This window comes from Neoarius graeffei, chromosome 20 (genome assembly GCF_027579695.1).
Source record: "Neoarius graeffei isolate fNeoGra1 chromosome 20, fNeoGra1.pri, whole genome shotgun sequence".
NCBI classification, from domain to species: Eukaryota; Metazoa; Chordata; class Actinopteri; order Siluriformes; family Ariidae; genus Neoarius; species Neoarius graeffei.
This window is the reverse complement of record NC_083588.1, coordinates 52635178-52661437: the sequence shown is the minus strand read 5'-3', so window position 1 is coordinate 52661437 and position 26260 is coordinate 52635178. Positions and strand designations below refer to the sequence as shown.

The window sequence follows — 26260 nt, the reverse complement described above, 5'->3', positions numbered from 1 at the left end:
AGAACATAACTCTTTTTTTTCAAGAATTATTATTATTACCACTTTTTTTTTTTTTACAAATTACAACAGTCATTTCACCGGTTTGTTTACATTCCAAGCAGAAATGATTTTGTCGGACGCTTCGGATAGGTTTTATTTATCGAATTTGCAAAAAATAAAAATGCTCCGTTTCTCAAAATCCAGTGAACGTGGATAGAATAAAACAATTATTCCACTCAATCTCGTCGGACATGGCTTATAGCTAACTTGGTGCTATACGTGCCTCGTCGGCTATCAGCTCATGTACGACTCGATTTCGTGGCATAACTGTTAAATATTGTTGTTAATTATAACATGTATATAAAATATGAACTATAAAAAGCCTTCTGGGTTACATAATGGAAAAACACTTGGGGAAAATGAGCCTGTGCTTATAATATACTGTACCTACTAATTAATGACTAAGGAGACCAAAGATTTGCAAAGTCGCAGGGAACATTTGTAAAATCAAATACAAAAATATATTTATGTCCGTGGATTGAATGCCCCTACAGCAGGGAGTACTAATCACATTTGCACCTTGCAATCTCCTTTTTGTGTCTCTTTTTTAGATAGTATGGTAACAAATCTACAGCATTTCTTAAAGGTGTGGTTTAAAAGAGTTTTTAGACCTATAATTATCATTTGATTGCAAAAATATCTTTGAAAAACTGATTTGCAATATTGCAGTATAATAGATCTTGATCGTTTCTCTGGTGCAGGCCTCTGTTTATAATTTTCTGGCCCTGAAATTAGCTCCACCCCTTATTATAAGGCTTGGTCATTTTCCTTAAAAGGCTGAGGGATGGGGTTTGTTGGGGATGTCGGGTACAGGATGTTGCTTTTCACCTCGCAAGTGAGAAAGATTGAAAAATTACAAACTGCTCCTTTAAGACATTTTGGGAAAATTATGTAGCCTCTTTAGACTTCTTGTTTATTGTACAGTTATCTGTTTTAAAGCATCTGATTTTGTAAATACTGCATTTTATTTTGCAACTACAGTAAAAGTAACAGATAAAGGATGCAGTTACAAGAGTGAGGGATATGAGACCTGTCAGTAAATTAAGTTTACCATACATTGAGTTAACATTTTCCAAAATATAAAAAAAAAAAGTATTAAAGTCACGCTATCCATACAGGCCCTATTCTCAAGCTCAAGAATTTTGGCAAATGATTCATGATTATCAGCTCATCCGGCCGACAGGTGATGAGCTTACACCATCACATGTCGTCCACTGTCCAGCCATCGTCCATATTTCATGAAAATCGCTTCTTCTCTCTCAATTCCTCACCGATTTTTATTCTTTTTGGCAGGAAGGTAGGTCTGCCTGGGGTGCATATAGCTTCTACCCAAATTTGCATAACTGCAATTAATAATGAAGATATGGAATAATCAATCAATCTCTAATGAGCAGTTTCCACACAAATCGCTTCTTCTCTCTCAATTCTTCACCGATTTTGATTCTTTCTATCATGAAGGTAGGGGTACCTAAGGTGCATATAACTTCTACCCAGATTTGCTTCATTGCAATTATTAATGAAGTTATGGACTAATGAGCAGTTCAACAAAAAATAATTTCTTCTCAGTCAATTCATCACCGTTTTGCATTCTTTCTGGCAAATAGGTCGGTGTTCCTAGGTTGGATAGAGCTTCTATATATATATACAGTGGGGCAAAAAAGTATTTAGTCAGCCACCAATTGTGCAAGTTCTCCCACTTAAAAAGATGAGAGAGGCCTGTAATTTTCATCATAGGTACACTTCAACTATGAGAGACAGAATGGGGGGAAAGAATCCAGGAAATCACATTGTAGGATTTTTAATGAATTAATTGGTAAATTCCTCGGTAAAATAAGTATTTGGTCACCTACAAACAAGCAAGATTTCTGGCTCTCACAGACCTGTAACTTCTTCTTTAAGAGGCTCCTGTCCTCCACTCGGTACCTGTATTAATGGCACCTGTTTGAACTTATCAGTATAAAAGACACCTGTCCACAACCTCAAACAGTCATACTCCAAACTCCACTATGGCCAAGACCAAAGAGCTGTCAAAGGACACCAGAAACAAAATTGTAGACCTGCACCAGGCTGGGAAGACTGAATCTGCAATAGGTAAGCAGTTTGGTGTGAAGAAATCAACTGTGGGAGCAATTATTAGAAAATGGAAGACATACAAGACCACTGATAATCTCCCTCGATCTGGGGCTCCACGCAAGATCTCACCCCGTGGGGTCAAAATGATCACAAGAACGGTGAGCAAAAATCCCAGAACCACACGGGGGGACCGAGTGAATGACCTGCAGAGAGCTGGGACCAAAGTAACAAAGGCTACCATCAGTAACACACTACGCCGCCAGGGACTCAAATCCTGCAGTGCCAGACGTGTCCCCCTGCTTAAGCCAGGACATGTCCAGGCCCGTCTGAAGTTTGCTAGAGAGCATTTGGATGATCCAGCAGAGGATTGGGAGAATGTCATATGGTCAGATGAAAGCAAAATAGAACTTTTTGGTAAAAACTCAACTTGTCGTGTTTGGAGGAGAAAGAATGCTGAGTTGCATCCAAAGAACACCATACCTACTGTGAAGCATGGGGGAGGAAACATCATGCTTTGGGGGTGTTTTTCTGCAAAGGGACCAGGACGACTGATCCGTGTAAAGGAAAGAATGAATGGGGCCATGTATCGTGAGATTTTGAGTGAAAACCTCCTTCCATCAGCAAGGGCATTGAAGATGAAACGTGGCTGGGTCTTTCAGCATGACAATGATCCCAAACACACCGCCCAGGCAACGAAGGCGTGGCTTTGTAAGAAGCATTTCAAGGTCCTGGAGTGGCCTAGCCAGTCTCCAGATCTCAACCCCATAGAAAATCTTTGGAGGGAGTTGAAAGTCCGTGTTGCCCAGCGACAGCCCCAAAACATCACTGCTCTAGAGGAGATCTGCATGGAGGAATGGGCCAAAATACCAGCAACAGTGTGTGAAAACCTTGTGAAGACTTACAGAAAACATTTGACCTCCGTCATTGCCAACAAAGGGTATATAACAAAGTATTGAGATGAACTTTTGTTATTGACCAAATACTTATTTTCCACCCTAATTTGCAAGTAAATTCTTTAAAAATCAGACAATGTGATTTTCTGGATTTTTTTTCTCATTTTGTCTCTCATAGTTGAGGTATACCTATGATGAAAATTACAGGCCTCTCTCATCTTTTTAAGTGGGAGAACTTGCACAATTGGTGACTGACTAAATACTTTTTTGCCCCACTGTAGCTTGTACATAGTGTATACAGCTTGCAACATTTATTTGCTCAAGGTGACCCACTTCAGATCGTTCCTTCTGGACTAGATGGGGCCGGAGTGAGCTACGCCGTCACTGACGATCTCGTTTATTTATACTATAGTTTTCTTTCTGTATATTTGGAGACATGGCTGTCCAGTAGCAGAAGTCATGTTTAGTAGATTTACATTCTATTCTGAATTAAATCACTAAGCCAGGAAATAGACTTCTGAATGTCGACGAAAATGGACAACTACCATCAGAAACGGGGAACATGCTTGTCTTTTGATATTAATAAACATCTCTTTACAGAAAACTAAACCAATGACTAAACCCATTTATGAAATCGTACTGTCATACAAGTTCCTGATTAAGATGTTACCATAGAAACAATAACCTTTTGACAAATCATCTCATTCTCATCTCATTATCTCTAGCCGCTTTATCCTGTTCTACAGGGTCGCAGACAAGCTGGAGCCTATCCCAGCTGACTACGGGCGAAAGGCGGGGTACACCCTGGACAAGTCGCCAGGTCATCACAGGGCTGACACATAGACACAGACAACCATTCACACTCACATTCACACCTACGGTCAATTTAGAGTCACCAGTTAACCTAACCTGCATGTCTTTGGACTGTGGGGAAAACCGGAGCACCCGGAGGAAACCCACGCGGACACGGGGAGAACATGCAAACTCCGCACAGAAAGGCCCTCGCCGGCCACGGGGCTAGAACCCGGAACCTTCTTGCTGTGAGGCGACAGCGCTAACCACTACACCACCGTGCCGCCCCTTTTGACAAATCAGATTTGACTATTCAAAGTCAATATGGTACAAGTCTTTATATGCATTTACAGTACCATACATGACACTGACAACACAACACATGATGTTATGTGCTTTCGACAAAGCACTTTAATGATGGGAAAGTGATCCCCTGAAATACAGCCCATAATTATCTGATGGCATTTTAAAACTAAACAAATGCATGCGCGGCTATAAAAGGCAAAAGACCCTGCTGCATGTATTGCATCAGAAAGGCACTAAAAGCAATCAGCTAGGCAATGACAGATTGACAGCTGCCCATGTGACTGGCTGCCATGACGACCTTCAGTAAACAGAAGTACACAAGCAGTCAGTGCATATGCTCAACGTAACTGTGCATATGGTACAGCACCAGGCAAATCGAATTAACTATGGCTTCTGAATAAGTGTGAGAGAGAGAGACGCTGGGTCTCTAGCTTCTCTCCTGGGGGAAAGATGAAAGGAATACTGAAGATGAGTGAGAGAGCAGCTGCTCCGTGGCGTCCAGCTCCACTGCACATGTGCTTTTTAGTCTTGCACTGAAACTATGAGGTTAAAGTTGCTTCAAACAAATAATGAATGCTTTGCATGAAGTGCTTCATACACTTGAGTGGTTAGTAACCCTCAAATTAATTGGTTCCCGAGAAAAAAAAACACACAAACAAATCAGAACTCAATTTTATTTGTTCGTGGAATTAAATATTTGGGGCGTCATCACAAAATGAGTCCAGTGTCACAAAAGTTCATTCAGAGATATAGTGATTTGAAAAGTGTGCGCGTCTAAATAAATAAATAAAGTGTCTTCTTTCCCCCTAATTTTGTAAATATATTCCTGCATCTATAATGTATATAATGTATGTACAAAATATTATACTGTATACAACCCCAATTTCAAAAAAAGTTGGGACACTGTGTGAAACATAAATAACAGGATATGAAGTTTTACAAATCATGGAAGCCCTATATTTAATTGAAAATGGCACAAAGACAACATATCAAATGTTGAAACTGAGAAATTTTTAGTGTGTTTTGAAAAATATTTGCTCATTTTGAATTTGACGTCAGTAACACGTTTCAAAAAAGTTGGGACAGGGGCATGTTTACCACAGTGTTGCATCACCTCTACTTTTAACACCACTCTGTAAACGTTTGGGAACTGAGGAGACCAGTTGCTGTAGTTCTGAAAGAGAAATGTTCTCCCATTCTTGCCTGATATACAATTTCAGTTGCTCAACAGTTCAGGGTCTCCTTTGTCGTATTTTGCGCTTCATAATGCACCAAATGTTTTAAATAGGAGACAGGTCTGGATTGCAGGCAGGCCAGTTTAGCACCCGGACTCTTTTACCCCAGAGCCGTGCAGTTTGAATATGTGCAGAAAGCAGTTTGGCATTGTCTTGCTGAAAGAAGGAAGGCCTTCCCTGAAAGAGATTTTGTCTGGATGGGCAGCATATTGCTCTGAAACGTGTATATCTCATTCAGCATTAATGATGCTGCCCAATTTGCATGCTATGCAATAATTTCAATTTACACATCACAAAGTTTACAGCTCATTTTCTCCAAACTTGATTTTCTTTTAAGATGATAATACAGTAAACATTTTCACCAATTTCTCTGGATTGGCTGCACCAAATTTAACAAACGCCAGCTTATTTTAAAGATAATTATCTGTAGATTTAGAATATCCAATAAAGCAATTTTTTTGAGCAACTAGACTCTTGTTGTGACACGCCCCAATTGAATCTATATAGTTTTGAATTCTAAAGCTAAACCAATATTTATAATCAAATGTAACTTTGATAGATGAATATTAGAAAAAGACCAGGTGACATTTTTACAATCTTTGGTTGTCTGATTTCAGTAAGTCTCTACCCAGTGTAGCTACAGATTCCTGTTGCTGGTTGACAGAAATGAAAGCCAATATGGTCTTCTGCTCTCGTGGCCAATCTGCCTCAGGTTTCGGCATGTTGTGCGTTCCAAGATGCTTTTCTGCTCACCCTGGTTGTAAAGAGTGGTTATTTGAACCAGTCTGGCCATCCATGATGTTTCCACCCACAGAACTGCTTCGCACTGGATGTTTTTCGCATCATTCTATGTAAACGCTGTAGACCGTTATGTATGAAAATCCCAGGTGATCAGCAGTTTCTGAAAAACTCCGTTCCCCCTTTCTGATGTTTGATGTGAGCATTAACTGATGAAATGTATGTTTATGATTGTATGTATTGTGCTGTTGCTACATGACTGGATAATTACACAAACTAGAAGCTACAGAGGTCTTTCTATTAAAGTGGACAGTGAGAGTTTTATATATATATATATATTTATTAAGTGGCACACATACAGTTGCAGTAAGAATTTTGCATACACGGACATGAATGTCATGGCAATATTGGCCATCAAGAAGCTTTTGGCAGAATTGGTAGAGTTCAGTTCAGTTTATACGTTTCCTGGCACAGGCCTGACTTTTAAGCACAGTCCACATATTTTTGACAGGACTGAGCTCAGGACTTTTTGTAATCTTAATGTTAGCCTGCTTTTTCCATTCTACAACCAGCTTTGGTGTGTTTTTGGGGTCATTGTCCTGTTGGAGCATTCAACCATGCCCAAGTTTCTGATAGTTTGTTATGCTGAAGAATTCTTAGGTACTAATCCTTCTCCTTCTTCATTATTCCATTCACGTTGTGCAATGCACCAGTTCCACTGACTGCAAAACAGCCCCAGAGCATGATGCTACCACCACCACGCTGCAGTAACATTCCTCATTGTGACCAAACAACTCAATCTTTGTCTCATCTGACCATAAAACGTTCCTTGAGAAGGCTTTTTCTTTGTCCGTGTGGTTAAGCGCAAGCTTTAGTTGAGCTCGAAGGTGTTGATTTTGGAGCAGGGGCTCCTTTCTTGGACGGCAGCCTTTCAGTCCATGGTGATATAAAACGCGCTTGACTGTGGACAGCGACACTGATGTTCCTGCAGCTTCCAGTTCATGACAGCACTGTGTCTTGGTGGTTCCTGACCATCTGAATCAATTTCATCTCAGCTGAGGGTGACAGTTTGGGTCTTCTTCCAGACCTTGGCAAAGTGGCTACGCCTCCCGATAATTTGTACTTGTCAGACAAAACCTTTTTATGTTGGCACAGAGAAGTGTCCAGCTGTAATCAACCATGATCACTAACAGAACGTTAAGAGGCCTTGAATTTGGCAAGTTAAGTCATTTTTGGAACTTTCAGCACCAATGAATTAATAATCTATGTGCGTGTACGTATATTTTGACCCTGTATTTATAATGTTGACCATCTTGATTTCAGAAAACCCAAAATAAATTATAACTTCTGCACCAAATTATTGATTTTTTTTATTAAAGAGGTATATTGTACAATCATTCTGCCACAGAAAAAGAAGGAGTTCAAAGAAATCAATGAAAGCCCATTATTAGAGTGCATCAGTTGCCCTCACTTTCATAAAATCTGATGCATTTTTGTTTGGGTGTTCCTTTTCACCAATAAAGACAGCCTGTAAAATTTTTTGACCATATTCAAAAGTCTAATGGTGGCACCATGAGGTTCATTTTTTTTTTTTTTGCCAAAAAATGCTTATTTTATGTTTTCGCGTAAGGTTTGAATCACAATGTTGGACTCCATTTATTGATTTCTTGTGACCCAGAGATCATGTTAAGAACCTTTGCAAGGGATTGAGAAGCATTAATGTGATTCATAATACATTTGTATTGTTTAAAAGTAGTTGAACAATGATTCAATGAACAGCTAAAACTCAAACTGTGCTTGATAATATATTTAGAATATGTATTAAACCGTCAAACGACTTCAGCTGGTTCAAAATGCAGCGGCTAGGGTTCTCACACGAACAAAAAGAACAGAGCACATTACTCCAATTCTAAGGTCCCTTCACTGGCTTCCAGTAAGCTACAGAATTGACTTTAAAGTATTGCTGCTGGTGTACAAATCTCTAAATGGTACAGGGCCCAATTACCTCTCTGATATGTTGCAGCGGCCTAACCCAATCAGATCTACCAGATCGAAACAGAAAAATTCACTGTTAAAACCTGTTGTTAAAACAAAGTGTGGTGAAGCAGCTTTTAGCTACTATGCAGTACAGCTATGGAACCAACTGCCAGAGGACATCAAAAATGCTCCTGCTGTTGGCAGCTTCAAATCTAGACTAAAGACCAAGCTGTTCTCAGATGCTTTCTGCTAAATTATTAATATTGCCATCTCTACATGTTTTAAACTCTTTACTTTTACAGTCTCTCCATGTTTTAAATTTTACTTAACTTTTATTCTATTTTATTCTGCTGTTTTTTTTTAATTGAACTTTTATCTCATTTTATTTCTACTATTGTTTAATTCTTATTAATTTTCTTCCCCATTTATTTTATGTAATTTTATTTTCTATTGTTTACTGTTTTGCTTTTACTTCTGTAAAGCACATTGAACTGCCACTGTGTATGAAATGTGCTATATAAATAAACTTGCCTTGCCTAAAAATGTGTAGCTAAGATATTTGGTATACTCTATAAGGTGCCATAATGTTTTATGAAAAGTGATCGAAATTTTGTCATAAAAGTCATAAAATAGCAGCTTTTTCCATAACTTTGAGCTCCTGGTGCCACCATTAAACTTTTGAATTTTGTCAAAATATTTCACCCAATGTGTTTTCTTACCAAAAGGAGCATAAAAACAAAAATGCATCATGATCGGAGGAACTTTTCATTTTTAGGGGGCAACTGATGCACCTACCCACTATTGCCATGACATTCGTGCCTGTATATTTAAGCTTCAGACTACAACTGTACATACATGAGGATACATGCCGAAGTCAGGGACGGAAATCCTTGCACAACTTGGCAATTTTTGCATGCACAGAAATTGAACTACTTCAAAAAAAAAAAAAAAAATCTATTGCAGATGGTAATACGTACTCTTGTGCCAAGTCCGTCACTGGCTGCACTGTCCTCTGGGTGCTATATTAAGCCTCTGGTATTGTAATAGGAGCTGGCTGCCATTTTAACACTATGACTGGAGACAGCTTCATAATGACAACCCAACATAGGCTTTTCACCCGTTTATCTTCATTAAAGGTGGCTGAATGTCCAGCTGCTTTATTATAGAGAGTACAGACAATAAGATGAGAAACGACAGGTTTTTTTGTTTTTTTTTTTTGCCTATTTCGGAAGATGAAACGTTATGAGTGAGGTGAATTCAAGTCTGTAGGTTACAGGGTGCACAGAGTTCCCTGAAGGCCAAGCAATGGTATGAGGACAGCTATCTATTGTTGGGACAGGCATGTCCCAGAGTGCATTACCTTGTCAAAAAAAGTGGCAGCTTCCTGTTATCGGGAACAAGTGCACATGCAGGTCACATGCCAGCACATAAAAACAGATAAGTATAAATTCACAGGGTCTTTCTGTCCTTTTAAGAAATGTTAATGGCTGGCTGAATGCTTTTTCAAGCTGTTTCCTTATCTCTAAACAACATCTATATGTGTGGGTTGTGTCATTTGAGAATACTGCGTATAAGAGTTTTTGCAAAGCTAATTTTTTTTCCTGGCAGTCATTGGTCTCCATTGAACATCTCCCCCCTTCCTGTGTTTTAGAGGTGGTGGTTTTTTTCAACCCCTTCCATGTCGGTTATGTCTATTCCTGCTGTAAAGTCACCTTGAGTAACAGTCTTTACACAAGACTGATGCAAACCTTGGTTAGGAACATCTCTACAACTGTTCATTTGTGCAATGACCTAGTCATCCAATCATATGGTAGCTGTGCAAAGCAGAAAGTCATGTAGCTCCAAGACAAAATCTTCAGTTAACGTTCACATCAAACATCAGAATAAGGGGGAAAAAATGTGATCTCAGTGACTTGGACCACAGGACTGCATGCTGGTGCCAGATGTGCTGGTTTGAGTATTTCAGAAACGGCTGATGTCCTGGGATTTTCACATGCAACAGTCTCTCGAGCTTACACAGAATGGTGCGGAAAGACAAAAAACATCTGGCAAGCAGCAATTCTAAGGACAGAAATGCCTTGTTGATGAGACAGTGATCAGATTGCTTTGAGCTGACAGGAAAGCTACGGTGACTCAAATTAACAGAAAAGCAACTCAGAGCACACAACATATTGAACCTTGAGGTGGATGGGCTACAATAGCAGAAGGCCTCATTCGGTTACAATTGTATGAGCCAAGAACAGGAATCTGAGGCTGCAGAGGGCACAGGATCACAGAAACTGAACTGGTACAAATAGGAAAACGTCAACTGGTCTGATGAACCTCAAAATGCAAGGTTATAGGGTCAGAATTTGGCATCAGCAGCATGAACTCGATCCACCCAATCTGCCTTGTGGCAGCATTTCAGGCTGGTGGTGGCGGCGTAGTGGTGTGGGGAATGTGTTTTTGGCACATATTGGGTCCTGATATCCAATCAGGTGTCATTTGAATGCTAAAGGCATTTAACAGACGCTCTTATCCAGAGCAGCCTGGGGAGCAGTTGGGGATTAGGTGCCTTGCTCAAGGGCACTTCAGCCATTCCTACTGGTCCAGGGAATCGAACCAGCAATCTTTTGGTCCCAACGCTGCTTCTCTAACCATTAGGCCATGACTTCCTCATATCAGAGTCTTGCTGAATCCTGCTATGTCCAACACTGGAATACATCATGTCCCAAAACATAAGTCATGCCCAGCTGGTTCAATGAACATGACAGCCTCCCCAGTTACTGGATCTAAATCCAGTAGAACAATTTTGGGATGAGGTATAATGGGAAATTTGCAGTATGAATGTGCAGCTGACAAATCTGCAGCAATTACAGCATGTAATGCAATAATAATCATCTCAGCATGGACCAGAATCTCAAAGAAATCTTTCCATCACCAAAAATTGACACTGCTCTTAATCGGCCAATGCTCCTGATGCAACGTTACCATGTTGGAAATATCACTAGCCTTCCCAGCGGCCACTGCAGAGCTGATATTGGCTCGAACCCAGGTGACTGCAGTTTCTCACCCAAATCGTATGTTATAGGCTTTTGTGAGAAAGTAAGCATGTCAGGTTGCAAATTGTATGCAGTGTAAACAGCTGTAGCTTAGATGTTTATCAAGCGTTATGACAAAGGGAAAATTAGAATATGATGTAAGCGGTTACACATTACAGTGGTCAGGGATGTGTACAGAAAGACCACAGTGAGAGCGATAGACTTTACAAACTCTGGCCCTGCTCACTTTCATTTCCTTATCACTGGAATCTCAGCTCAATTTTTAAACAGACTCCAGTCTAGCTGTATCTGTATGTGATATCTGCATCTTCATCCTGTCAGACATCTCTGTTTACTCTTGTCTGGTTCCTGCTCAGGCTAGTTTCAACATTCCTCCAGTCAGCTTCTTTCAGTTTTCTAAACAGCCTTCGATTCCATATTGCTAAATACAGTACCATAAGATGAACTAAATTAATCCTGATCGCATTTATTCCCATGTGTATGAGAAATTGGAAGCTGGACATTGCTGTGGACTCTTACGCCAAATGTACAGAGCATCAGTTCATTCGTTGCGACTGTTCCAATAAGCTGTCACATCATCTAGTCGTATTGTATAACAGTATTAACAACACAGAGGCTGATGCTAATGAAGCAGACAGACAGAGAGAGCTGGGGACTGGCTCGAGGGAATGGGACACTATGGAAAGGAGGAACAGATGAAGATTAATGAGAATCAAAGGTGACGAATGAAGACCTGGGAATCACTCATGACCGTGGCCGTTTTGATTTCTAAGCACCTGGGTATAGAGTGGAGCAAATGACAACTAGAACATGACAAAGATGTTTCAGATGTTTTTCTCTGCCAGGTTCTCAGGTCCAGCTAGTAAAGTTTGTGCACACAGCAGTCACTCTTTACCACCGTGGTGAGCAGAAAAGCATCTCAGAACGCATAATTTACCCATTTCTTATCTATAGTGTGTAAGCCAAAACCCAACAAGAGTGCTCTGAGAGCACAATATCCCCTGCTGGCAACGAGGCCATAACTCTGGTAAAATGCGACTGAATTGAACAAAATTGCAATATGCGTATTACCGACATATAACAAAGAATCCTGTTAAGTTTAGTGAAATTCCTCCAAAAATTGTGAGAGGAGGAGTTGATTTCAGAAGCTGAGTATCCTTCCCGGGATGGACGGACATCGCCAGGACATAATCCCCCTTCGGGCCTTTCGGCCAGTGGGGGATAAAAATTGTAAGGGAAGTCGATTCCAGAAAGCAAGCACACCTTGATGAAATTGCCAAAGTACAAGTTATTTAATCAAGGGTCAAAACTCTGGTAAAATTTTCACAAATGAAATAAAATCGCAATATGCAATTTAACATATTGCCTTGCATATAACAAGGCCTTTTGCCAAGCTTCGAGAAATTCATCCAAAAATTGTGAAAGGAGTTGAGGTCAGAACGCAAGCACACCTTCATGAAATTATGAAAGTACATGGTTGTTAATCAAGGGCCGTAACTCTGGTAAAATTCGACCGACTTGAACAAAACAATATGCGTACTACCGACATATAACAATGCCTTTTGCCAAGTTGGGTAAAATTCCTCCAAACACTGTAAGAGGAGTTGATTTCAGAAGGAAAAGACACTCTCATCAAATTGCCAAAGTATAATTTTGTTAATCAAGGGCTGTAACTCTGGTAAAATGTGACCCAATTTAACGAAATTATAATATGCGTATTACCGACATATAACAAAGAATCCTCCCAAGTTTCGTGAAATTCCTTCAAAAATTGTGAGAGGAGTTGATTTCAGAAGGTGAGCACCTTTCCTGGGACGGACGGAAATCACCACGACATAATCCCCCTTCGGGCCTTTTGACCAGCGGGGGATAAAAACAGATTCATGGAGTGATGTTTCAAACAGAGGCTTGAAATCAGATAGAAACGGCATAAATCATTTTTGGCGAAATGAAAACAGAAGAAGAAGAAACCTTTATTTGTCACATGCACACTTCAAGCACGGTGAAATTCATCTTCTGCATTTAACCCATCTGAAGCAGTGAACACACGCAGAGCAGTGGGCAGCCACACTAGAGTGCCTGGGGAGCAGTCAGGGGTTAGGTACCTTGCTCAAGGGCACTTCAGCCCAAGGCCGCCCCACGTTAACCTAACTGCATGTCTTTGGACTGTGGGGGAAACCGGAGCACCTGGAGGAAACCCACGCAGACACAGGGAGAACATGCAAACTCCGCACAGAAAGGCCGCTGGGTTCGAACCCAGAACCTTCTTGCTGCGAGGCGACCGTGCTAACCACTACACCACCATGCCGCCCACAAAAAAAAAGGAATGATTTGACGACACCCAAGTTCTTGATGGTTGTTTCTTTGGTGGTCATTAGAGCAGAAGTCGTCCCAAATTAGTCTGGCTAACGTGACTTCAAAGCTCTGCGAGCATTTGGTCTGGCAAAGATATTAAGCCCAACCGTTTCCCAAAGGCGTGGTTGACCCGCCTCCCTGAAATGCCTCAGTTTGCTACTGGTCGAAGCCAGAAAAGGCTGTGACGAAGCTTAAACCAATCACATCACTCTTTCCTCTGACGTATGTGACGCGACGGAAACTGCTCGAGTAACAGGAAGAAGATAAATACCTCCAGGGCTGCTCTTCGCTCCATTTTCAATGAGAACTTCCCGTTGAATGCTTTCAACACAGCATCTACCGCTGTGTCAAAGGCTTGCCGCTGCTCCATGTTCATAATGTTTCTAGTGAATGAAGCGCTTCCGGCATAGATTCTGTAAACAATCTATGGCTTCCGGTCGCAGTTCTACTACGTCACTGCCTTGAACACGCCTCTACCCAGGGCCGTTGGAGATGCTCAAAGTTGATTGGCTCCCGATTTTTCGGGAGCTTGGAAGAGCTGGAGATAGCTTGCCTTGCCAGACTAAGCTCGCAACAGGCCCTCGTGTTGCGTCACACTTAGGATGGGCGGGCCCAGGCTAGTCCCAAATGGCTTCCTGTTCCCTACACAGGTGCACTACTTAATAGCTTCTACACCTCGTGTAGTGCAGTATATAGCCAATATGACGCCATTTAGGATTGTGACCTGGCAGCTAGTTTTGAATTTCAGGTAATTTTTTTTTCTTCAGGACAAAGTAAGAGATGTATTAGTTAGTAATAATGGTAATATAGTAGTAATATTCGTATTTGCCCTGGTTATGCCTTCACTTGCTTTTCCAGCTCACCACCAAAATAAAGGAACAGTTATAAAATAAAATAAAAAAATTAAAACAAAATGCACAGCCAGGAGAGCCAACTTTGAACAGCCCCTAATCCTGTTCATCATTTGTAAGGTTAAGTTTCGCCCTTAATGCATCTCGTTCTGTGTTTATAGTATCGAGTGTGGCCTCCGATGAGTCGGGTTTAATTATAAAAGTGCCCGTCTCAGTGCAGCTCCCCTCTGCATGCCTTCTGAAAGACTGCAGCTATTCCAGGACCTGAAAGAAGATCATCTGTGACATCCAGTCAAAACGACACACGCAAATCTCTAACAAACCACCACGCACAATATCATAACATCCTGCAGGGTGACAGAAACTTGTACACGTCTTACACCAACACCCACACAAATCTGACACTCTGCAAACGATGCAGGAAATTGAATATATGACAATGTCAGTTTAAAAAAAAAAAAAAAACGGTTTTATATTCACCTGGGTTCACCTCATTCAGAAACTGCCACTACTCAAAGATATCTCGAACAGAGAAATGTCACCTTACTGGGGTTTTAACTGCAGTATTTGATTACACGTCTATCAGCCAATCATGTGGCAGCAGTGTAAAGCATAAAATCATACAGATACGGGTCAAGGATCACAGTGACTTTGGCTTTGGGTATAAACAGCTGATTTCTTGAAGATGCATTATCTGAGGGGTTGGGAAAAAAAAAAAAAAAACAATCTGATCTTTTTCCACTTTTCAGCTCTACATTCCGAGATCATACTTTGTCGATTCAACCTCCTTCGCTACAGACCGATCAAAACCCAACATCGCGTCTGCGTGGGTTTCCTCCGCGTGCTCCAGTTTCCCCAACAGTCCAAAGACATCACAGGTTAACTAACTACTCTAAATTGTCCAAAGGTGTGAATATATGTGAACGGCTGTTCGTCTGGCTAAGCTGTGACGGACCTAGCAAGCTAGCCTGGACGGATGAAGTGTGCTCAAGATAGACGTAGAGAGTCTCATAACAGGCTGGCAACTGACAGGCCAATTGGCCTACAGGGCATGTGAGAAATAAATATCTAATTTTACACTCTTATTTTAGTTAGTTAGGAAATCCCATATTAATTAGTAAATCTAATGTTTGTTACTCAGCAAATGATGATGCCTGCAAAGCTGCTGGAAACAACTACTTCTTCTTCTTAAATCTTTTCTCGACTTCTACGTGGGACAAGTTGAGCCAATAAAAATCTTGCCCAAGGGCCCAACAGAGGCAGTTTGGCAGTGCTGGGGCTCAAAACACCCAACTCCCCAATCAGCAACCCGCAGCCTTAACCCACTGAACCACCACTGCTCCCTACTGGACACAAGCTGAACCCCTTGAAAGTTATGTTTAATCTAAAATGGCTCCCTATTTGATATATATAATCCAGTATAAAGGGTGTAAAAGAAAGACATTGCTTAGCCACATATAATGCTCTTCAGATTCTGCCATAGTTTGACAGCTACTGTTGTAAAAACAGGACATGACCGGTCTTTCTAAAGCCATTTTTTTAAAAAATTAATGCTATTACGTCCAGTAATGTTAGTAAGCAAGCTAATGTTGTGTTACAGAATTATCTAACACCGAGTTATAAAGGGACGGGTGTGGATGTGTGTCGCATTGGACATTTTTACTCCAGTATTGGCATATTCACTGGACTCGAGGTATTATATTATAATGTAAAGGCCAGAGCTCAATTTCAGCCAGATAAAGTTGACAGAACTTTTTATGTTGCTGCTATACAGGTTCTTCATGGTGGAGACAGTGCAGCTTTCTGATCACACCCTGTCTAACTGTCTCAGATGTGCCCTGTCACCCAGTGGGGGGAGACCAGTTTTACAGAGATAATTTACGTGGAACTGATGTGTGCAACTGGATATGACTTAAATGCCGACGATGTAATGTGTAACCTCAGTGGGCATTCGTGCACAGAGCTCTGAAAGTAAGAACACACAAACACACATGCAAGTGCAGCTGTGCTGATACACTCAATCTGGCACCTGTATGGACCTACATGTTCATTTTGCATTCATTTTCATGTTCTACACCCCCCCCCCAAACAATGCCTTCGTTTTTTTTAATTAGACCTTGTTACAAATCTCTAAAATTTTCTTCCTCTCTTCCAGATGATGACTCTTACGCTGTTCTTCAATTCAATGGTGTCACATATTACAGCTATCGATGTTCATTTGAATAAGGATAAGCTGCAAGACTGCATTGCTGAACTTGAGGATGAGCGTTCCTGGCCCTACCTTAGTAAAATGTCTCAATAAACAAACAAACAAACCACAAACTCAAAAACATGTTGAGGTGACATGAAGTGCTAATTTGCACTTTGACTGGCTATCGTTAAAGAAGTTAACCTGTTTTCTTTGCTAATGCCAGGCTAGACTAGCATCGATTCCAGTAGCTAACAACTGGCTAGGCAAAAAGTCAAGTTACATTACATTAATGGCGTTTAGCAGATGTTCTTATCCAGAGTGACGTACAGTATACCCAGAGCAGTCTGGGGAGCAGTTGGGGTTCAGGCGCCTCGCTCAAGAGCACTTCAGCCACTCCTGCTGGTCCAGGGAATCGAACCAGCAGCCCTTTGGTCCCAAAGCTGCCTCCCCAACCACCAGGCCATGACTTCCCCTAATGGTCCATATTGGTTATATTTACAGGATATTTTACTTCCGATTCATTCATTCATTCATTAGCAAACTATGTCGTGCTAGTCATGTATATGACCAACAAACTTGCAAAACGGGGTAGTTGCTTATAATTAAGAGTTATTCCACGAAATCGAGTCTTACACAAGCTGATTAGACCCACATTCACTGGATTTTGAGAAACAGCATTTTTATTTCTTGCAAATTCGATAAATAAAAACTTTATACAAAACGTCCAACCAAATTATTTCCGCTTAGAATGTAAACAAACCGGCGAAACGAAAGGAGCAATTTGTGAAAAATGCTATAATTATAATTCTTGGGGGAAAAACAACAACAACAAAAAAAACATTCCTACCATCAAATGCTTGCATTCCATATTTTGTTCCTTTTTTTTTTGTAGTTTTGGGGTTTTGTTTTCAAGTAGTTTTTATTTCATCCTCGGTTAGTTCAGCAAGACGCTCTGCCATTTTGTTTTTCTCTACTCACGGTATATGAGCTGATATCCTAGTAGTAGAGTAGCCAGCCAATCATATCCACATTCACTGGATATGATTGCTCATATCCAGTGAACGTGGATAGAATAATTACTTTTACTTTTTAATAAATTAAAACAAGCAACGTTTTTACTTTCACTGAAGTACTTTTTTTTTTTTTGGTTGGATACATCCATTTTTAATAGAGCAAGATTTTGACACATTATCTACTCAAATGTACTGTAATGCCTCAGCACTTTTTCCACTCCACATGGCAATTCTTCCTCCGAGGAAACGGTTTTTAATGGGACTAAAAAGCAGTTTTGCAAGTCCTGAGTAAAGAACTACTACGTAATCGAACGTGCTGCTCTGAACATCACATTTCACTGTCCATTTAAAAAAAAATAAATTCCCACACCTGCAGAGCCTTTCAGCTGTAATGTGCAGTCTGTGTATTTAAAACCTGAACATTGCGACTATTTTTCCAGCTTCCACTTTGAAGCTTTAAAAGGGAAAAAAAACACCCTATTAGAGTTGAAGAATGTTCAAATCTCTGTTCAAGGTTCTTCTGAGCCTTACTGGGAGTACTGTCTTTCACTAGCTCTGGCACTAGCATCATTAACCAACCAGCATTGCAGACATTACCGCATTCTGAGCTATATTTAGCCTGTCCATGAGTGGAGAAAAGTGAAGGGAGGGGTGTTTCTGCGTGACCCTTTCAGTCCGAACGGCACCCACCACTTCATTGCACCCGATTTTAGTTTGCTTTCCAAACACTTGCAATCCAACACGCTCATATGACAGACACTTAGTACTACTGCACGTTAGAGAAACACACAAGAATGCATTAACTGATCTGACTCCAAAGGAACTGCTGTCAGTCTACTTCTGTATTAAAGAGACGATTATCTGCTGATGGGTTTCAGGCTGAAGACTGGGAGGTTCTTGCTAAAAAAAAAAAGAATGCATGTCTTTATAAAGAACATAAATTGAGTTATAGGAAAGTAATCAACAACGGAATAGTATGTGTGGCCTGACACAAAGCTGAGTTACCGTTACTATCCTGAAGCTGATTATTTTCCAATAACAGCATGTTCCAAAGTGTTTGGTTCCTCTCATATTTTATTCATTTATCTTTGCATTTAATTTCTTTTTGTTGGAACATCCACAAAACTAGTCCACTTACTTTATATAACCCCAATTCCAAAAAAGTTGGGACACTGTGTAAAACATAAATAAATACAGAATATGACGATTTACAAATCATGGAAACCCTATATTTCATTGAAAATAGTACAAAGACAACATATCAAATGTTGAAACTGAGAAATTTCATTGTTTTTTGAAAAATATATGACACTGATGTCAGCAACACATTTCAAAAAAGTTGGGACAGGGGCAACAAAAGACTGAAAAAGTTGTGTAATGATAAAAAATAATAATAATTTGGTTAATTAGCAACAGGTCAGTAACATGACTGGGGAAGAACATCCCAGAGAGGCTGAATCTCGCAGAAGTAAAGATGGGGATGGGTTCACTACTCAGTGAAAAACTGCATGGGCAAACAGTGCAACAATTTAAGAATAACGTTCCTCAGTGTAAAATTGCAAAGAATTTGGGGATCACATCATCTATGGTACATAATATCATGAAAAGATTCAGAGAATCTGGAGAAATCTCTGTAGACAAGAGACAAGGCTGAAAACTGACACTGGATGCCTGTGATCTTCAGGCCCTCAGGAGACACTGCATTAAAAGCAGACACATGTTTGCATTGGAAATCACTGCATGGGGTCGGGAATGCTTGAGGAAACCATCGTCTGTGAAAACAGTTTATTACTGCATCCACAAATGCAAGTTAAAACCAGATATAAACAATATCCAGAAACACCGCCACCTTCTCTTGACCCGAGCTCTTTTATGATGGACTGAGGCGAAGTGGAAAACTGTCCCGAGGTCTGATGAATCAAAAGTAGAAATTCTATTTAGAAATCATGGACACCACATCCTCCAGGCTAAAGAGGAGAGGGCCCATCCGGCTTGTTATCAGTGCACAGTTCAAAAGCCAGCATCTGTGATGGCATGAGGGGGCATTAGCGCACATGACATGGGTAGCTTGTACATCTGGGAAGGCATCATTAATGCTGAATGATATATACATGTTTCAGAATAATATGCTGCCATCCAGACAAAATGCTTTTCAGGGAAGGCCTTCCTTCTTTCAGCAAGACAATGTCAAACTGCTTTCTGCACATATTAAAACTGCATGGCTCCATAGTAAAAGAGTCAGGGTGCTAAACTGGCCTGCCTGCAGTCCAGACCTGTCTCCCATTTAAAACATTTGGCACATTATGAAGTGCAAAATACAACAAAGGAGACCCTGAACTGTTGAGCAACCGAAATTGTATATCAGGCAAGAATGGGACAACATTTCTCTTTCAAAACTACAACAATTGGTCTCCTCAGTTCCCAAACATTTACAGAGTGGTGTTAAAAGTAGAGGTGATGCAACACAGTGGTAAACATGCCCCTGTACCAACTTTTTTAAAGCATGTTGCTGACATCAAATTCAAAATAAGCATATATTTTTCAAAAAACAATAAAATTTCTCAGCTTCAACATTTGCTATGTTATCTTTTTACTATTTTCAATGAAATATAGGGTACCATGATTTGCAAATTATTGCATTGGGTTTTTCTTTACAGTTTACACAGCATGCCAACTTTTTTGGAATTGGGGTTGTATAAAAACATCTACTCTATAAACCATCATTCCCTCACCAGCCTCTCTATTTTTTTTCCCTCACAAAAGTTTATAAGACAAAAACACACCCTGCTATTTTACCAAGAAACTGTCACATCCTCCTTTTGAAGACTTTCCCATTTCGGAAAAGTAACAGCTTTAGATTGTTAAAAAGCGCTGACACTGGAGACTCCTTCCGAAAGTCTCCTAACATTTTTTTTTCATGTTTATGCGGCACATCCACCATACAAGACTATATGCAAGTTTTTTTAATCTTAAAAAAGTTCTTATTATACACACCTGAAGAAATTTTCACTTAAGACGTTTCGATGTCTTTCTTAGCTGACATCTTGATCACATTTAACGCTTGGCGTCTCTGGCCACCGCCGGATGGATCAGCTGATTTCTAGGTCACGTGCACCATCCGGCGGTGGCCAGAGACGCCAAGCGTTAAATGTGATCAAGATGTCAGCTAAGAAAGACATCGAAACGTCTTAAGTGAACATTTCTTCAGTTGTGTATAATAAGAACTTTAAGATCAGTAATCAACCAACTGGATGAAACTTTTCGAGATCATGTGCAAGTTGTTACTATAGAAACCATAAAATACATAATTTAAAATTACAGCTGGAATTACTTTCAGAGCTGTTATTATAGATAATTATAGGGGCGTAACGATACACTCTGTTCATGACTTGATTTACGATACTAGCTTCACGATTCTGATTCAATATGATTCTCAGAATATTGGGAATCAAATTTGAACGGAGAATAATTATTACTGAAAAGACTCCTTTTTTATTTCTGCATCATAAATGATGCAAAAAATACTGCGCATTTGTGTTGGTATAAAATGAAACGAACTAAAAACTGCTATGAACAGAGGTCTAATATTGCAAACAAAATGTGCTACAGGCTCACCATATCTTAAAAATAAACAAACACATTTATCAATTCTCCCACAAATTTGGATTGAATGAACAAAGCGTCTGATTGACAAACACAATGAGTTCTGGAGCAGAAATAGAGCTCCAAGTCGGCTAAAATGTCCGGTTTCCACGGCCTCTGGTGCTGTTTGAAAGCGACTAAGGAGCTCTTTTTAATCGTTATAAGGTGGTCATGTAACCATATAAATGTACAGTGAAGATTTCGCAGGCTTTCCATGAAAGTAAGTGATCACGTGACAGTCTTTGTTCGCAGAATCTGTTCTTACTTTCTGTTCCAAAGGTCCGTCCTGAATTGGGAAAAAAGGCATTTAAGGTTTTTTGCGCCCTCTGCTTGGAACCAATTACAAATTGACCTGAAGCTTAAGGAATTGGTCTAATCACACGTATTTAAAGCGATTTTAAATGATTTGCTACAGACAAAAACATCCAGGGGCGGCACGGTGGTGTAGTGGTTAGCGCTGTCGCCTCGCAGCAAGAAGGTCCGGGTTCGAGCCCCGTGGCCGGCAAGGGCCTTTCTGTGCAGAGTTTGCATGTTCTCCCCGTGTCCGCGTGGGTTTCCTCCGGGTGCTCCGTTTTCCCCCACAGTCCAAAGACATGCAGGTTAGGTTAACTGGTGACTCTAAATTGAGCGTAGGTGTGAATGTGAGTGTGAATGGTTGTCTGTGTCTATGTGTCAGCCCTGTGATGACCTGGCGACTTGTCCAGGGTGTACCCCGCCTTTCGCCCGTAGTCAGCTGGGATAGGCTCCAGCTTGCCTGCGACCCTGTAGAACAGGATAAAGCGGCTAGAGATAATGAGATGAGAAACATCCAGTTGTAGATGGATGACTGACTTTTTGGCATACTGATTTTTAATAAACTTTTGTTGATTACTTTTATCTCTTTATTTAAATGTTGTGGGTATGGATGTATGTATTGGCTCTATGATTTGTTAACTGTGCTGTTGCCTATCTTGGCCAGGACGCTCTTGTAAAAGATTTTTAATCTCAACGAGTCTTTCCTGGTTAAATAAAAATAAAATGCTCTCTGTATATTTTCACTCAACGAGTTACGCAGATTGGGACATTCGGTGTCAAAAAACAGTTCCCTTATTTGAGACGTTGTTTAAAATGGGAAAAAAAAGGACACATTTTTCTCACCAGGCCTGTTCCCCTTCCCAGTGCCTCCAGGGGCATGGTGGTAGGGTTCGCATTTAATTAATACGGATCAAGACAGTGGCATTGGGTCACATCCTTAAATACAAGGTAAGCCAAGTGCAGGAGAGAGAGAATGAAAGTCTAATATTATTTGTTCGACAATAAAATGCTCATCCATGCGTATCCAGGGAAAATAAATATTTTAAGACATTCCAAACTCACTCGAAACATGTCTCATATATAACCCATACAATGTGATAAAAGTTTACAGTGCTCATTTATACATGCTCTGGTTATAGTTACACTCATGTGCTATAATCAGCAAATCTAAATTCTTAAGGCTGCAGGATTTGACTTTACAACACGATATATGGCAGATAAAATAGAAGCGTCTTCATCCTACACCGTCCTACCCGAGCCAACTATCTGCCAAACAGAGCGCTCACACACATCCGTGTACTGTTGCGTGCTAAAGCTGAAGCCAGCAAGATGGTGAATGATTGTGGTTGCGTGAGAGAGACAGAGAGAAATGTGTCACTACGGACGAGTGTGGAAGGACCTGGTGACTTTGATGTGCACTTAAATAGTTGATAAACACCCTGATTTTTATGAAGAGTCATACAAACATTGTAAAGACATGAAATACATTCTTTACACTTTGGTTTTTAATGGAGGAACTCGTTCTATGCGTGGTATTATACAAACACCAGGAACTGCAATACTTGAAAGCATTTATATGATGGATAATATGGATCATAATAATGATAATAATAATTAAAAAATTATTTCACACAAATTAACACTTAAATATGTGGACCCCTGCTGAGAGGCGTAGGCCTGGACGACCCAAAACAACCTGGCGAAGAACAGTCCAGACTGAGCTTGAAGAGATGGGCCTTACATGGGGCGAAGCCCAAAAAGTAGCGAAGGATCGCCAAGAATGGCGTCGCCAGGTCGGGGCCTTATTTCCCACCAGGGAAGAAGACGATAAGTAAGTAACAAACACTTAAATATGATCAAATACGCATTACAGACATTAATAAATAGCTAAATTACAAAACACTGTCTATATATATGTATAAAAATTCCGATATGAAAAATTATTTTTGACAAAAAGAAATGTAAATTTTATCTTCATATAAATATTACAGTCGCAAAATCAGTTCAAATGTTTCCATGAAAAAAAATCAGAATATGATGGAAATGCCTTATAATAAAACATATAATAATGACACATTAATATGATCAATTGTAGGATACGATATAGGATTTATCCATAAGCAGCCCGAAACCAAAACATTTAACCAGAGTGTTAAAATTATCAAAATTCTTCTCATGTCTGATTTCATGAAGAAAAGCATTAAAAAGTTTAGGCGCTGCAGGTTTGTTAAGAAATTTTGAAAAAAAGTTTTTTTTTTAAATCTACAAAAATAATTAATTTAGCAATGGAAAAAAAAGAAGGAAAAATTCTGGACAGAATCCTAACAAAAATATTTTAAAATATGAAATATATTATAATGTTAAAATATTACATTTTATAAATAAATATTACATTCATTATGTCTTCTTCTTAAATCAAAATAATTAGTTTTTCTGAAACAAATAAAATATTATATTTTATAATATTAAACTCTAAAAATGTTATAAAAATATATATATTTTTAAAATTAGCCAACTGTTTACACTCAGTTTGTAACTGATATAAAAATAGTGACAGTACTCACAAAAAAAAGCAACATAATGTAATAATATCGATATCGTGATATACAGGGTGTTTCAAAAAAATTTATATAATTAAACAATATAATAAATAACTTTGCCAATTCTTGTTCAATTGACCTCAAATTTTAACAGCGTGTATGGAAACAGGTCAAAATTTTATGTTTTTTTATTTTTATCTTTTTAGATATAGAAATGCCATTGGCTGGAAAAGAAATGGCGTCTTGTGTGTTAGAGTACGCTCGAACAAGACTGTGCATGAGAATTCTCTAAAAATGCACCAACTGCAATGCGGATTTGGAAATGCACAAAAAGTTCAAAGAGGAAAGCTGTGTGTGTGTGTGTGTCTCAGGCGGCGGGCATATTGAAAATTTGTGAAATCGTTCATGGAATCAACATACCTTTGAATTTCTTCCTGAAATTTTGAGGAATAAATCTTATATTGCTCAACATTAAGCCTGTTCAGTTTCATTTGCCTCGACTATGTAGTTTCTGGGATATTTACATCTCAAATAATATCAATTTTTTTTTTTAAACACCCTGTATTATCACATCGTCCAGCCATACTGAGTGAAATTTCATGTTTAAAGGATATCGTGTGCCATGAGCCAGGATATATTAATGTACTAAATTAGTCAAAAGTCCACTGACGCACATCTGTGTGGAAATTTAACGTAAATGCACGAAACGAGTGTGTAAATGTAGAATCTGGACTATGCTTCTCTTCACAACTTAACGTGAAGAAACTTCAGTTATATCTGTGGAGTGAGTGACCGTATCATGAGTCAGTTCGAATGGTTATTATATCTTTTGGCGCAGCGCTGAGACTTTCTGATGGCGGATGTGGAATGCAAGGCCAAACCCTGCACAGGAATCCCCGTGTGCTTTAAAGAGACTTTGGAAATATCACACACGCATATATTATGCCATGTCCTAATAACCCGACATTCGACTAAACGGCTTGCTTACGAACCCATTTCATAAAACATTCCAGTCGAAAGGGATGAGGATCTACTTCTGAAGTTAATACTCCAGATGCACATAATTTAGGCACAAAAATAACACAGTCAGTCAACCTCCTTACCTGGAAGATGAGCACTTTAAAATTCTTCCTCTTCAGCAGCTCCTGCTCATTGCTCTCCAGCTTCTTAATCTGACCTGCCTGCTTCTCCAGTTCGGCCCGTACGCTCTTCACGTTGAAGTTCACCTTGCGCACCTTCTCCAGGAGCTTGGTGGTCGTGTCAGATGTGCCACCCTGGCTCTTGGCTAGCTTGGTCATCTCACTCCGGATGCTCGTCATGTTCTTCTCCATGCTCTCCTGTCGGGACTCCAGGCCGTTCTGCGTCTGCTGGATCTGATCCACAACGCCGATGATCTTGTCCAAGAGAGCCAGGACCATCATGCCTGTAGCTTGAGCCTCTGATTTCTGGGAGTCACTGTTGTCCAGTCCCAGCTTCAGATCCACTTCTTTGGACGGTTCATTGTCGTCGTCGTCATCATCCTCTATATGTTTGCGGTTGGACACTGGAGTAGTTAATGACGGTTTGGCTGCCGCTGTGACCAAAACCACCTCCTCGTCATCCTCAGAGATTTCGCCAAGAGCCATATGGTCCAATTTGAGGTTCGTCTTGGCCATGGCCATGTCCACACCAAAAAAATCCCACAAAAAAAAAACCCCGTAACACACTAGTGTATTAGCAGATGCAAGCCTCTGGGCCGACTTGTCAGGAACACAGTCCTGGTGGTAAAAATAAAGCCCTAAAAAAAGCCCAATGACAGCAGACACCTGGGAAATAGAGTACTTGTACTTTTCTTTAAACACCTCCTTTGTTTAAACTTTTCCCCAACAAACCCTGTATTTCTTCTGCACATCAATATAGAAAATGTTCTACCTTTCAGAAGATCCCTCACTCATTTCCTCCCCCCACTCTCTCCAGGCGAGTCTGTGCCAGGACGTTGGCCAGCCAGTGGGTGCAGACTGCTCCAGCACCGAGCTCAAATGCCACGGCTTGTTGTGGAGCTCCCCTGTCAAACGTGCCCCTTCACTCCTATGCCCCGCCTCCTAACACTGTCATTTACTGGAAGGCCACACCTACACTGACCATCTCTGGATAGATCCTGTTCTTCCGGAGCCAGGCAAAGACACAAACAAACATACATACATGAGCAAAACATACTCACACACTTCTTAAATAGCTTTTGAACTCACTGTTGGGGAATGCACATCTTGTCATATCGTGTCATATTCTGAAAGAAATATT

General features: G+C 40.1%; 1 protein-coding gene across 1 annotated transcript in view; it reads right to left on the bottom strand.

Moving 5' to 3' along the window:
- The window catches only part of cavin1a (caveolae associated protein 1a), a 40940-nt gene extending 14945 nt beyond the window's left edge, over window positions 1–25995 (bottom strand). Inside the window, exon 1 of the mRNA XM_060901972.1 lies at window positions 25084–25995. Within this exon, the coding sequence (XP_060757955.1) occupies window positions 25084–25641 (558 nt within the window). The 5' untranslated portion in view covers window positions 25642–25995. The remainder of the gene's footprint in view (window positions 1–25083) is intronic.
- Window positions 25996–26260: the final 265 nt, after the last annotated feature.